This window comes from Terrapene carolina, unplaced genomic scaffold (assembly GCF_002925995.2).
Source record: "Terrapene carolina triunguis isolate 2854851 unplaced genomic scaffold, T_m_triunguis-2.0 Scaffold66, whole genome shotgun sequence".
NCBI lineage: Eukaryota > Metazoa > Chordata > Testudines > Emydidae > Terrapene > Terrapene triunguis.
The window spans coordinates 77,424,715-77,440,318 of NW_020664417.1; the positions used below are offsets into that span (position 1 = coordinate 77,424,715).

General features: G+C 42.7%; 1 protein-coding gene across 1 annotated transcript; it reads left to right on the plus strand.

The window, feature by feature from the left end:
• Positions 1–1,693: 1,693 nt before the first annotated feature.
• Positions 1,694–15,293, plus strand: HS3ST1 (heparan sulfate-glucosamine 3-sulfotransferase 1). Its single transcript, XM_024202209.1, has 2 exons — positions 1,694–1,766; positions 14,027–15,293. The coding sequence occupies exon 2, from the start codon at positions 14,155–14,157 to the stop codon at positions 15,100–15,102; it is 948 nt and encodes a 315-aa protein (XP_024057977.1). The 5' UTR covers positions 1,694–1,766; positions 14,027–14,154; the 3' UTR covers positions 15,103–15,293.
• Positions 15,294–15,604: the final 311 nt, after the last annotated feature.

The following is a 15,604-nucleotide window of genomic DNA, read 5'->3' on the forward strand; positions in this document are numbered from 1 at the left end:
CTGCTTTCATATTTTGGACCAGTTTGGTCACTGGTGTAAATTAGCCTAGCTCCATAGACTGCAGTAATGCTCTGCTCATTGACCCCAACTGATTGCCCCCAAATTATTTTTGTGTTGCATGGGTCTGCTTTTCTCCTTTTGAAATCAGTGGAAGTCTGACCATTATTTCAGTGGGAGGCGGAGGATGCCCTATGTTTGTGCTATTTCTAACACATTTTGCCTTGAAGAACCATGTATCACTTTTGACAATTGCAGCTCAATTTTGATAAACATTGACAGAACTACTTAAAATGAATCCCAGTACAGCCTCCTTCTCCGATCTTTTTTTAGTACATCATGCTGTAAATTCAAGGAAACAAACATGAAATGAAACAAGTAATGCTGAAAGGTTGTTAAAAGGTAACACTATACGCTGATTTGCCAAGTCTCACTCATTAGCTTCCCTCATGTAAAATTATTTTAGACAGAGTAGGAAGAGTCTTTGTGTTATTTCAATTGTTCTATTTTTAAGTATATATTTAGATTATTTCTTCCTATTATTATTTTTACTCATCACCTTTATACAAGCCTCATCTACCAGTATTTTTCATCTTTGCAGCATAAGTGTAAAACTTTTATTAACAAAAGTGATTTTATTATACTAATTATTATTTACATCACACTGATACCTATTATTGTTATTATACATCCCAATCACAACAGAGGCCCCATTGTGCTAGTAGTCACTGTACAAACCCATAGGAAGAGACAGTCCCTCCCTGCTGCAAGCAGTTTTACAATCTCTGAACCCCAACCCTGCACACGCTTTAGGGAGTAATTTTACACCTCAGTAGTTGCAATGTCCCGGTGTTGCCAGGATCAGGGCTTATGGCAATTGCAGGAGTCCACTCCGGAAAGGTGGTTTTGGGGATTTTGAGGGGCGAGGGTCAGAGATTTAACTGGATCCGGACTCCAATTTCATGGTTGGGCTCTCTCTGTAAAATAGGTCAAGAGGGGGGTCAGATCAGCTTGAGCTGCAGATTGAGTTTCTACTGCTAGGGCCACGGCCCCGTTCCCGGAGACTTTACACCTCACTCCTTCCAGGGTCCGATCCAGTTCTCAGTGAAATCAGTACCACTCTTTCAACTAGCTTTCCCGGCGGTTGGATCAGGCCCCAGCGAGCGCCCCGCAGCTCCCTGGCGCCGAACAGGCGTGGGGTGAAAGCGGGTTAGCGCCAGCCCCTGAGTCCCGTGCCGGGGGCGTGGGGAGGAGCGTGCCGCTGGCCAGGTGTCACGCCCCAGGGCTGAGCTCGCCCCGAGCTCCGCCTGTCCCCCACTGGGCTCGCCGCCCCTCCCGGTGGCTTTACCAGTAGGGGCTCCCACCGTGCTAAGCCGCAGAGGCCGGCCCCGCCTCCCCTTCCCGCAGGGCTCGGAGTTGGCGCCCGGAGGCGGCGGGGGCCGGGCGGAGGGGCTGGCCCCGGACGCGGGGAGGAGGCTCTGAGTCCTAGGTTTGCACCTGAGCGAGGCTGGCAGCAGCGGGCGCTCGCTCCCTGGCTCTCCGTGCCAGGCTTCCCTCCTCCGCGGGGATCGGCGCAGCCTCTTGCCCGCTCTGCCTGTCACGCTGGGGCTGCAGCGGCGGCAGCCAGCGCGCCCAGTTCCTCGCTTCGCTCCGCGGCCAGCCGGGCGCCTCCTGCCCCCGCAGCTGCCCTCTACCCCGGCGTCTCTGTTCATGGCACAGCGGGGCGGCCCCAGTTGCAGGAGCCCGGCCGACGGCTCGGCGTCAGGCGGGTGAGCGAGGGGCAGGTGCGGTCCGGGGAGAGGGGCTCCTCTGCGGGGCGGATCGGGGCTTGTTGCTTGGGTGGTGCACGGGGAGTGAAGATGGGGGGCACGCCGGGTGTATTGGGGTTTGTTTGGGGCGGCAGGTGGGAGTGAGGTTGGGGACACGCGGGGTGTATTGTTGTTTGGGGCGGCAGATGGGAATGAGGTTGGGGGGCACGCGGGGGTGTATTGGGGTTGGTCTGGGGTGGCAGGTGAGAGTGAGGTTGGGGCAGGCGGGGTGTATTGGGGTTGGTTTGGGATAGCAGGTGGGAGTGCGGTTTGGGGGCACGTGGGGTGTATTTGGGGTTTGTTTGGGGCCGTACACGGGGAGTGAGGTTGGGGGGGCACGCGGGGTATATTGGGGTTTGGGGTAGCAGGTAGAAGTGAGGTTTGGGGGTGCAGGGGGTGAATTGGGGTTTGGGGTGGCAGATGGAAGTGAGGTTTGGGGTGCAGGGGGTGTACTGGGGTTTGGGGTGGCAGGTGGGAGTGAAGTTGGGGGCACGCGGGGTGTATTGGGTTGGTTTGGGGTGGCAGGTGGGAGTGAGGTTGGGGGCACGCGAGGTGAATTGGGGTTTGTTTGGGGCGGTACACGGGGAGTGAGGCTGGGGGGCTCGCTTGCAGGAAGAGGTTTAGGAGCACGTTGGTGGCTATAATGGGGATTGATATTTGGGATCCTAGCTCGGGAGTGAAGTTGGGGGGTAACTGGAGGGGGCGGAGTGGGGGCACATGAGTGCGTAGGGGTTGAATTCTGGGTGGTGAATTGAAGTTGGGGTTCGGTAGGCTGACGGTGTGGGGCAGGGCATGAAGGATGCACTAGAGGTTCGTGGTTGAGATGGAAACTGGGGTTCGGGTAGGGGCGGGGGTGATGGTTGAGGAGTGCGCGGCAAGGAGCTTTAGCGCGGAGGTTTTGGGGTAACGTGGTCGGGGTTGAGGCGCGGGGGGAGCGTACTGGGCGGCAGGGGTCCGGTGTCGGCTCTGACTCAGGTAGACTTTGCCCAGGTGCGCGCGTGCGATCAGGCTCTGCAGCGCTCCGGGGGCCGGCCGGGACCGGGCACCGCTCTGACGGGCACGGGGTGGGGACTCGCCCTTTGGTAGGTATCTGAGCGCCGGGGATTTCAGCCCCGCACCTGGCACCAGCAGGTTCGCTGAGCACAGCCCTAAGCAACTCCCCCGCCACGCAGGACGCCCTGGGGGTGGGCCCGGCCCGGCCCGGAGGCTGAATCCAGGTATGCCCTGCGCTGGGCAGGGAGTGAGCACCGGAGCGGCTGCTGGTTTCTGTCGGGATCTCCTTCGGCCATGCGGGTCCCTTCGGGAGGCTCTAGGCTGGCCACGCTGTGCCGGTCCTCTTTCCCAGCCACTCGCATGACAGCGGGGAACAGGGAAGAAAGGAAGGCCGGCTGGGCTTTGCAAGTCACGCTGGGTTTTGGCCGGGGCTGATGTTTGTGGGAAGGCGGCAGGTGTTTTCTCGATAAACCCTTGTGGCCAGTTTAGTGACACCGGGGTGCAAAGCCGGACCCTCGCCATCGGGCGCCGGGGAGCTACACGGTTGGAGAAAGCAGAATAATTGAGCGCAGCGTTGTAGTGAGCAGCAGAATAGTTTCCTGTTCCTCCTGGCATCGACTCACCTGCTGAGCGTCATATAACCGAAATGGATCCATGTAGTACAGAGCAAGCTACAGATCTGATCACCCAAGATTGGATGAGAGTTTGGGGGGATTGAAGGGGGAGCTAATTATTATTAAATCTCACCTTGGCTTTTGGGGAAGGAGGTGAGCTGTTGCCTTCTAGTATATAGGGGACAGAATTAAGCTGCCACAAAATGCCTGGATGCTACTTCAAAATTGAGGGACTATAAAGGTCTTAGGGAAAGATACTGCACAAAACAATCACTCAGAGGAAGATGTTTTTATAAGCCTTCTCTAAAGGTGTGCTGCGCAAACCCCTTACCACTCACCCAGACAAGAAATCCACTCCCCAGCAGGGTGCAACTTGGCAGATCTTTGTGTCCTGTCTTCCATCCCTTAGAAACAGTAGTAGACACTTAGCTGAGAAATATAATCAATCTGATCTCTGATTTTATTATTTTTATATATATATATATATATATATATAATGTTATGTCTTTTCCTGCTCTCCCTGTAGTGGAATAGTTTGAGGTTATCTTTATCCAAACCTTGTGCCTCTTCCTTTTTAGGAGACACAGGGAGAGAGAACTATGAAGTCCTATGAATTTAATCCTCCTAGACTTTGTATATACCAGCTTTGAAGTGTTTGAGATTGCTGCAGTGGTCAGCAGGAATCCATCTGTGCTCCTCATTATTCCTACATAGGACAGCAGAAATTGCTCAGTTCATTGCACAAATCCAGTGAGATCGCTTGCAGTGTATGCTCCCCAGTTATTTCACAGCATACCCTAATGGAAAGGAAATGTGCCATTTGGGGGTAAAGTTTAATGCAGTGCATATAAGTAAATTGTGCTAGTGCTTTTACCAGCATTAGGAGCTCCTAAACTTAGTGGAATAAGATCTACTTTTGTGCCTGCTTTTCTTGCCCTTTTAAAACAAGTATGTGTTCCACTTCCCTTGAAATTATACTTCATTTTGGGTAAATGCAGTTAGTATTCCTGACTTCAGATTCAGTTTCGCACCCCCTGGATTTAGAACACTGTTGTATCTGTTCTTTTGACATTGACCCTTTTTAATATGCCTGCATCTGTGGAATTAATTTTTCTTTTCAGGTAGGTCAGTGGCAAACAACGGTGTGTTACACAAATGTAAATTTGGAGTAATTCCATTGGCTGCAGTGGATTTGCACCAACTTAACACAGCAATATTTGTCTCCAAAGTTGCCATGATTCAGATACTGGAAAAAAGCTCCTTATAGTTTAGCCAATTATCTATACAAAGAGGGAATTTCTTTGGCTGCACTCTTATCCACCTACATTAGTCATACTTCCAGAGAATGAGAGATGGAAGATATCTGCTGGCTCATCTTCTCTTCTTTCAAGAACCAATGCAGGATTGTTCCTTCCAGAAGCTAGTGCCTAGTATGGCAGATCATTCTGCTCTGATCTTGAAGCGAAGCACTTAGTTACCACAGAGCCAGGCATGAAGGAGTAGAAGTCAGCTTGGAAGATGAATTGAAAAAGGTTGGATTTTTCTATATAATAGACTAGTAGCTAGAAACAGGGCCTGCAATTACAAATCAAGGTGAGAAACTACATGATGGGAAGGAATGCAAAAAAGGATAATTTTATTTAAAGTTTATTTCAAAATACAAAATGAGGGTGGGATTTTGGAACAGGGAAGGCTTGTAACTGTCTTGGAGTTGTTTCTGATGCAATAGCAAGTAATGGACAATTAAAGCTCTGACATTTGTGAACCTGTTTTGTGTTTTTCTCCTCTTTTTTGTTTCTGCATTAGAAAACCAACTATTTTACTTAAGGGGAAAAATAATGTTGTCTTGTACACTCTGAGTTAGACGTTTGTGTGTTTTTGAAGGTTAGATGATGCAGTGGAGTAACTCTCCTTCTTTAGGAAAAAAATCAAATCTTGGCTTGGGACACAATATAGATTATTTTGGGATGCGTGGGATATTTAATCTTAGCACATAATATAAAAAAGCTCCATCTCCAGTGTCCTATTTTCCTTCAAGCCATATGAAGTGTTTGCTGTCTCTTTACCACTGTAAAGGTTTGGCTTATTCCTTTGCATGAAAGATCAGACTGATCTCTTCTGGCCTTAACGGGAAGGAAATCTACAAAAGGATGTTATATATATCACTAATCTATTTTAACTTCTCCTACTTCATTGCTCACACTGAAACTAAGCCATTCTTTAGAAAAGTATAGACTGATGTTCATCATGATCAAACTAATTTGTACAAATTGTATTTAGCATTGTGAGTGCAGAAATATAGTAAAACTTCAGCCAAACACCAAGTCAGGCTTCCTTAACATGCAAATTTACATATATTAATGTTTTGAGATTTCTGTAATTGTGAAGTCAAATATATATTTAAATTAAGCTCATAACTCTCTTAAGGCTTTCTGACAAAAGGCATTTTCCTGATAAACTTTATTCCATTCCAACCATACTAAAAACTAGACTAGACTTCCCATTGTATCACATTAGCTATAGGAGTTAGAGACTCTTTTGTTCTAATACAAAAGTAGTGCCATTAGTGGTGCAGTAGTTTTCAGAAAATCATAGATTTTGGCAAGTACCCAATATAGTGGAGGATTAAGAGAGAATTTATTTTGCTCCAAGTTTTTTCCTCTCCTATTGAGACACAGATGGGCATTTTTCTTGTATTACGAGAGGTAATCAATAGTTTATGCCCCGGAGATTTCTCAGTAGCTCACGCAGTGTACAGTACTGTTTCTTTTAATATACTCTCATCTTTGTACAATTCATTGCAAACACGGACACTTCCAGGTAATTATGGCAGAAAACTAGAATTTGATGTTTTATTACCATGTATTACTTAAAAGCTATATTACATTGAATTTTTTACTTGAAAAACAGAGAAAATATTCTTATGGATTTAGAACCAGCAAAGAGAGAAGGCGTGGGCTGAATCTCTTCCTGAGGAGAGCATGGAAAAAGTTTTCTTGTAGAGGGAACTATTACAGGAAAAGTGTTTCCTATGAAGAAACAAAAATGTTTTATAAGACAGCTATTAGACAACTTAAAATATTTGCTGCTTTGCACTTTAAGAGCTCCCATTTCAATATTCATGGCAGTTTCTGCTAGAAGTCCTGCAGATATATTGGGGAGTTTTCTTCTAACTAGTCCCAAAATGCTAGCTAAAGTGTTTTGAACCCAGCATATAACAAACAAAATAGGGAGAACATATAAAGTCAGACATTCATTTTCTTTGTAGAAGAGATGTGTTCATACTGTAGCGAACTTATCCTTGAAATTCTTCAAAAATACTCAGACAAGTCTAGCTCATTTTTAACCAGAACTATCTTACACAATCTATTTGTAAAGGCTACTTTTAATTGGTTTTAAAAAATTGCTTGTGTTCCAGAGAATTAGTACTGCAAAGTTTACATTAGTTCAGCTGGACATAGTCTCAGTACAAATAAGCCAGGTTAGTACATTTAAGGATTGTGCAGCCTGGATAGTTTCAAACCTTTTAAAATGACAATGCAGTATTGTATGCCAGATGACATACTCAGGAGCGGCACCAGGGTTTTTGGCGACCTAGGCGGGGGTCCTTCCGCACTCCCGGTTGTCGTCAGCAATTCTGCGGCTGGTCCCAGAGCGAGTGAAGGACCCGCCGCCGAAGACCCGGAGCGTGGAAGGACCCCCCCGCCGCCGAATTGCTGCCGAGGGCGGCAAAATGCCACCAAACCCCCCCCAAATCCTGGTGCCCTAGGCAACCGCCTAGGTCGCCTAAATGGAAGTGCTGGCCCTGGACATACTCCACAGTAGAGTTCAAGAGCACAATTCATTACAAGAAGTCTGGCATCCAGGGTGCGTTAAAGTCTAAGTTCTGATCAGCTTACTATGTGCAAATATCCAGCTGCTTTGGAGAGCCTGAGGCTCTCCTGGGGGTTCCAACTCTGGTCTCCTTCTAGAGGTAAGGAATTTGCATTAGAGATGAGCCTAACCTCTAGAAGAAGCATTCAAATCTGGCATTTTCATTCAGGCCCATCTCTTGCGCCAGATTGTGCCCCTTTAGTTGGGTGCACTGAGAGGTCCCTCAGGTGCAACTCTCCCTACAAGGAAGAATGTGGGGGAGAATAGGAGACTCAGATGCCTTTGCAGCATCATACATTCTTCACTGCAGGACCTAGAGCTGTGTTTGTTTGTGGGTTAAGGATGGGAGAGGCAGATGAGTCACAGTAGGAATTCATCTTTCTGGCCACATGAAAGATGTGTGAAGGAGTTAATACAGCTGTTCCCCCTTCCTATCAGCATCCTTGCAGCAGGCATAGTTGGTTGGGTGGCTCCAATGGAGCTCTTCATGGAGATTTCCTTGCAAAAATGTCTTGCCCCACTCCTTTGGATTTTCATACAAGAGAAGACCATCTGGGACCTAGCTTGTACAAGTGTAATAGAGGGCAGAATGTAACTAAGAGTCTGATCTTATATGGTGCTGAGAACATCTCAGGCTGGGGAACTGAAGATACTGAGCACCCTGAGGGGTAAGGCCCAGATACCTTGTCTGCACTAGTCTTTTTTCCTTTGTTTCCTTCCAACCACCTAGCACAGGCAATGTTCTGGCAGCTGCTGGCCTTTTAGCCACAGCATCATCTAGACCTGTTCTGAGCAGTGTTAGGATAAACTGTTGTTTAAATGTCAGAGGCTAGCCTACAGAAAGGCTGCCGCTGGCATAGATGCAGAAGTGGGATATGTTAGGGGAAAAAGCCTAGTATAGACAGAACCACAGAGAGTTCGTAATTTCTGCACCACTACAAATTATGTCCTCTGTATAAGACTAGTATGGTGCAACAATGAGTCTTTCTCTTGCAGTTTCTATTGGTGGGGTCTGAGAAGCATTGTTGGATTCACATAATTATTAAAATCTTATAATATTTAGAATTGTGTATGTGCCTAGTTTAAGAATGGTCTTCTATGTTCATGTTTAAGGGGCCATGGTTCTAAGTACAGATACTGAATCGTTGGTGTGTTTTGTTTTGTTTTATTAAAAGAATTGCATAGAACTGGGAGTCAGGAGACCTGACTTCTGTTTCAAGCTCTGCTACTGACTTACAAGTCACCGTGGTAGGATTTTAAAGAGTTAAACTGCTGACTCATTGAATTTAAATTGAGCTGGACACCTAACTTTCTTAGGCTTCTTTCAAAGTCCCAGCCTATATCTTCTCAGTTTCTCAGTTTCCCACATGAGAAGTGAAGTGACTGATACTGACCAAAATTTTGTCGTAAACAGTATTTAATATCTACATTAAAATGAAGTTAGTTCAAATCAGGTCTAGTTAAAATGCCCCTTGAGTTATTAAGGATTGTGAAGCACTCAGATACTCTGGTACTGAGACCATATAAGTACCATAGATAGAGACAGATGGGCTTTAAAAAAAACCCTCAATGCAATTCAGTGATTATGACAGCTCTCACTTCTTTCCTAGTTACATTTACAATGAAAAAAAGTTGTCCATTTATTTCTGAGCTAAAATCTTTTTCAAAGTTAATAACTGTGAAGACTGATTTGATTGTTCCACAATGAATCTTATTGAATAAATAATATGATCACTATTTTGCTAATTAATCTGAGAAAATTGCAGAAGAGATTAAGAAAAAGCAATTCAAAATTTAAAACGTCTAGGTATAATCCTCAAAGCACCATTTAACAGTAACTGTATTTCTCGCACCAACTCACTCATTTACATGGAGCAGATACAACACTAATGATACTGTCAGTTAAATTTTTGTATTAATCTGGAATGCATAGTCATTCTGTGAAGTCATGTGTGCTCTAAATGACTTGTGGAAACAGTGAAAGAAATTCTTGAAGCAGGAAAGTAATTTGGCAGAGTAGCTGTTAAGCTTACCTTCAAGAGCTTATTCTTGCCAAAACATTTCTCAGGTTTGCAAATTGCAAAGCTATATAGTGTATGTTAGCATCCTTATTTTTATATAAACTGCTGCAATCCTAATATACACATTAGAAATTCGGCTAATATCCACCTGAGGAGGGCATAAGAGGAGAAAGCTGAAGTAACAAACCAATGTATATGCATTTTTTTAATGGATATCACTTTGCCCATACAACAAATGTTTTGTTAAATTTATATGTAATATTATGCACAAGTGCTACTGTCTATCATTGATATAAAATTCCAAGATTGACACTGAAGCTTGGAATGTCTGTAGAGCTAGTGTGAAGTGATGGAAACAACTACAAGCATGGCTGAGAGCTGTTTTTGTTTAGAATATCAGCAGGTTCAATCATCACTGGGATTCATGGTCTGTTACTGTCCAATTTTTAAGTTCTAAGCCATTTTCAGCTTTGTTTTTTTTACACTTTATGAATTACACCCATATGACGCATGAACTTTCACCTAATATTGTGGTTTTTTTACTGCAGCGCAACAAAAATAAGTGACCCAATAATGGTCAAATCATAACAAAGTATTAACATACTGAGTGCATTTAAAAAACAAACACAAATTATTCAGTAATCAAAAGGGAATATATTTTGAACTGCACAGCTGAGGACATTGTTAGTTGAACATGTGCAAAGAGGACAAATACTACAAATAGTAAAAAAAATAAAAAATCTAGTTAAAAAAAATGCAATGCAAGAATCAGATGGATTGACATTATGGGAAAATTCCTATGAGGTCTCATGATACAAAGCTGTTTAATATCTGAAACAAGTGTTTCAAGTAAAGAAAAGAAGAGACAAGAGAAGTCATTGGAGCTCCTCAGAGGCTCAAGGGTCCACCTGGTCAGCTTGCCAGAATGATACCGCACATTTAATTCTGCCTGGGCCTAATACTACATTACGTTACTCCAAGAATGTAGCAGCGTAGGGTCTCTTCACTGTATGCTCCATTCCCCCAAAACCATTCCTATGTCATACCCTTCCTAGGTAAAAGGACTTGGGTTAAAAAAAAAATGGCACGACTGGCATGAAACAATCCTTTCAGCCAGTTGATGGTTCTGTTTTTATTCACTATTTACAGTTATCCCTTGTGGGGATGGAGGATGCCGGTTAATCAAAAATTTCAGTTAACTAAGAGTTATACTTACCAATGGAATACCAATTTTCCAAGAATTAGAATACAATACAATGAATAAAGTATAAAATAGTATACAGGTACTCACCAATCCAGTAGTAGCACTGCACTGCAGGGTGGTTGGTTTCTTGAAGCACTTCGGTGTATACAGGTAACCTACCATATAGAAAACTTTATCTTATGACACTACATATCACTATGGGCAGCGCGTGGTGTACACCTAGATCACTAACAATACACTTAACACTAAAACTCTACTGAACATAATTTAATCTTTGATTCAGAAGGCACATCAGGATCTTGCAGTGCCTCAGGGTCATCATTATCAACATCAATTATCATTGTAGATGTAGAAGGTGTAGGAGATTGGGCTGAATCTGTAATGACCCTATGACACACCCTGGAAGCTGCTTTTTTTGAATAAATCCTTGATATCAGCTTGCTTACTTATCTTCTGCTTCTTTTGCATAAAATTAGAGTGTAGAATGTGCAATTGCATAACCTCCTGGGCAGTATACTAGTCCCGGTTACTAGATTGAAGATTTGTAGTTGGAGATACTAAAAATGCTGGTTGATAAAGTGACAGATAACCCAGCTTTTACTGTATATGAGAGACTGATGAATTGGTAGGCATAATTCATAAGATAATAAAGTCAGTTTGTTTCATTAAAGTTTGCTAAATAATAAATAGTTCAAGTGATAATTATTGCACAGAACTATTGGTTTACTGGTAACCTAGTTTACTTTCATGTGACTACACTTGAACACAGGCTTGCTCAATCAGGCTCTTTAATGTTAGCATAATTTGCTGGAAGAAAATAGGCGTTCAGCAGGAAAAAAGGCTGAGCTATTGTTTGAGGGGGTCAACAGGAAAACACAGGCTTACTATTACTATTTATGGAGCTTGCTCGCTTAAAACATACGACTGTGGAATAAGTGGCTGTTCCCTTAATTACCTCAAAATCAATTGATTTGATATTTTGTTGTCTTAATATTCTGACCAGCAACCACCCACCTAAGCAGGTTGTTGCACCAATGTTTGCTCACATTGCAACAAAATGTGGAGTTAACTTCATGCTAGACATCCTGAATGAATTATGCTATCTGTAGCGGAATCCCTATGGTATAACCCCATCAGTGGGTGCCATATTTTTGGTATTATTTCTTAGTTAGTTCATATTGATATAGTTTTGTGAGTTAATAAGCAGGTTGCAGGTATGGCAAGAACTCTGTGTGTGTGTGTGTGGGGGGGGGGAAATACAAGAAAGATTAAGGACACAAAGCCACATTGCTGCCTGATAAAATCTATCTATGATGGGGCAAAAAGGGAAAGAAAGCTTACAGAGTTTCCCTAGATCTCATTTTTGAGTGATACATCACAAGACAGACTGTGGTACCCGCTCCTCCGTAGGACAGGTCATGACTCTGCTCTCAATCTGCAACAGGGCCGGTTTCCATGCTTCTATACCAGTCCTTCTATACCGGTTTCCAGTTCTTCTATACCAGCGACCCCTCCCCCAACTTCCTAGCAGTACGTATAGCTTAATTGTAACCATTGTTGAAGCCACCAAGAGAAAGTGTAAAGCTCAGGTAACCATTAGCAACAACTGAAGAAAGCAAACCTCCCCCATTTGGGGTGCAGTCAAGCCTTTTGTAAATACTGTACAAGGAAAGTACTTTGAAAAGCCCTTTACTAACCAGAAACTATCATTAGTTCTTGTTTCAGAGAATTGACTTATTGTGAAGTCATCACTGGAATGTCTTTTCAGACTTTTTGAAGCATTTCCAGTACCTAGCCCCAATCTTTTAGGCAGGTGACATTTAGCTCAGAGCTACAGCTTTTGGGGCTGTTCAGTCCAGGCTGTCCCATGCTTAACCTTAGCATTTCACTACCCTAGCAGGTCACAGCAATCAGATGCTTTCTCCTTGTGGCTTTAAACTCTGACTAGGGGTAGACAAAACTGGTAGCTGTCTTTAACCTGGTCTATACTAGCCCACTGCTGTTTGGAATGGTGGGAAGTTTCAGCAGACCATCCTTGTATAGACACCACCTATGGCTAGCTCAAAAGAGAATTAACTGGCATAGCTGGCATTTTCACACCAAATCTGACATGACAAAACAGGCCAATTGGTGTCTAAAATGAATCACAATGGGCACCAAAAGATAGGACCATATTTTCTTAAATTAAAATGCAACCTGATAACAGCTTGTAAACAACCCATCCTGATTCTTAAGAGTATTAATTCTTAACTGTAGTATTTAAAAACTTATTATAGAATCAGTACATCTTGCTGAAAATTAACTTGATATATCATAATGTGTCTGTGGACTTTGCTAATCACCTCATGAAGTGACTGTCAGTAATGTCCATGAGGGGTGTTCCAGTATTTGACTGGGACTAATTATCATCACCAATACTTTTTCAACATTTTGCGGAAACATTCAGAGTTAACCTAACATGCGCAATCACAAGAAGATAAGCTCCAAAACTCAAAAGCATAGTGCACTATAATCTATAATACATTTGTAATAGTCATCTTACCTCGTTCCAGGATGAGGTTGCAGCCCTGATTCTGTTTTCCAGATGTACTTCAGTTTCTCCTCTGCCTGGTCAGAAGAGTTAGTGTGTTTATGATCTGGCCCTCAGGGAAAATCAAATCCCTCCCATTCTAGGGCATAGAAGAGCTTCAAACAACAATCCAAACATAACTCCTAGTCTTTTAACTCAGGGCACATCTTCCTCTTCCCCAGCATTGCAGGGGTTTGCCACCTTCTGTTGATAGCACCATAAGGGAGCCTACTCTATTCCAGCCTCCAGCCCAGGGAACCTATGTGCACTGGATGTCAACTTCACTTAAACCCCACTACTTCACTTTTTCCCAAGTGGTCTCCCACTCAGGCCTTGTCCCCAGCCCTTTCTCAGGCTTCCCCATAGTAAGATACCATTCTCCCTCTAACTCTCCTGCTATTATAGGCAGCTTTTTTCTTTTTTTTTAAATAGCCGGACTTCCCCCAGCAGGCTCTGCTGCCAAGCTACAGTCACCGGACCACTCAAGGGACTACAATTCCCAGAATTCACATCTTTAAAGGGCCAAAAACTGGAGCAGGGATGTTCTGGCCCAGGCCTACCCTTTATCTTTCTAGGTTTGGTTCCAAGGCATTTCTCACACTTGTAGTTAATGATATCAAATTTTCATGTTATACCAGTGCAAACCCATTGAAGTCATGTACATAAATGAGAAATTATCATACTTTAAAGGCATCTTAGATATTAGAGTAAAGAGAAAACTTTATAATGTTTCTGTCTCCAAATGGCAGGAAGATGTTTTCTCATACAGTTCTTATATTTACTTGTCTTTGCAAGTTTAATAATATCCTGTGATGTTGGAGTCTACCCTTGGGAGAACTAGAAAGTTTGATCCGTTGCAGAAAGCAAGATGATATTTAACATAACAATGTAGCTTTTAGCAGTGATATATTTGAGTATATATTAACATGTTTCTCTTTCCTCCTTAGTGACTGCTCTACTTGAAAAATACGTGCTCAGTCAGCAAAAGGAACACTACTTTTCAAAACTGTTCTATGTGGAAATCAATCCATGCCCTATTACCTGGTTGAGTGAAACCAGATTAAGAACTTCTGCCATGGCAGCACTTCTACTAGGAGCTTTGCTGCTTATTGTTCAACCTCATATAGTGCCTTCCAGACCAGCTGTAATTTCTAAGGCTGAGGCCACTTCTCAATCTGTTCAGAAAGAGCTTTTAAAGAAAACAGTTCTCAAAAATGACTTCAAAGGAAACATTCATTTTAATGGATCTTGCCAGCAGCTACCACAAACTATCATTATTGGAGTAAGAAAAGGTGGAACAAGAGCCTTATTAGAGATGTTGAGTCTCCATCCAGATATTGCAGCAGCAGAAAGTGAAGTCCATTTCTTTGACTGGGAGGATCATTATGGAAATGGATTGCAGTGGTATATGAATCAAATGCCATTCTCTTATCCCCATCAGATCACAGTGGAAAAAACCCCAGCCTATTTCACTTCACCCAAAGTGCCTGAAAGAGTTTATAACATGAACCAGTCAATGAGACTACTCCTTATTTTAAGAGACCCAAGCGAGAGAGTACTATCTGATTACACCCAAGTGTTCTATAATCATGTACAAAAGCACAAGCCGTATCCATCCATTGAAGAATTCCTGATTAAAGATGGTGAACTCAATGTGGACTACAAGGCAATAAACAGAAGCTTATATTACTTTCACATGCAAAACTGGTTGAAGTATTTTCCTCTTGATTGCATTCACATTGTAGATGGGGATAAACTAATCAAAGATCCTTTCCCAGAAATAGAGAAGGTAGAGAGGTTTCTAAGGTTGTCACCTCAAATAAATGCTTCAAACTTTTACTTCAATAAAACGAAAGGCTTCTATTGCCTAAGGGATAGTGGTAGGGAACGTTGTTTACATGAGTCAAAAGGAAGAGCACACCCTCATGTAGATTCTCATTTACTTGATAAACTGCATGAATATTTTCATGAACCTAATAGGAAATTCTTTGAGCTTGTTGGCAGAACATTTGACTGGCACTAATTTGGGTTAAGTTATTGATACGCTTCAGAGCCTAAGTTTCAGTGTACGCTTAGAAATTATATAAAAAAGGGCATTTAAGCTATAATTTATTTGTAAAATCCATAAATACTTCTGTACAGTATTAGTTTCACAATTGCCATATAAACTAGTTATATTTTTCTACTTGTTAAATTTGAAGACATTTTGTATTGTTTTTCATGGTTGTTACATTGTGTATTACGTCTCTATACGAAGGAACTAAAATATTTCACTGCAGAAGATGCTTTCTTGAAATTGTGTTATCTGTTTAATATATAAGAAATTCATTTCAACAAAATCCTTCAGAATTATCTGAATTTTTGAAATATAGTATCTGGACTTTCTCTCTTTATTGTGAATGACCACGTAAACTTTACACTTCTTTTTGTTGTTTTTTTACTAGCGGCTTTAATTTTAAAATGTCACTGGGCAGCAAAGTTCTCTAACCTGCTTTATACAATTAATTCTTATTAAAGTGACACCT

What these genes read in the sequence shown, in the direction of transcription:
- HS3ST1 (XM_024202209.1), top strand. Translation starts at nt 14,155, where the DNA reads ATGGCAGCACTTCTACTAGGAGCTTTGCTGCTTATTGTTCAACCTCAT.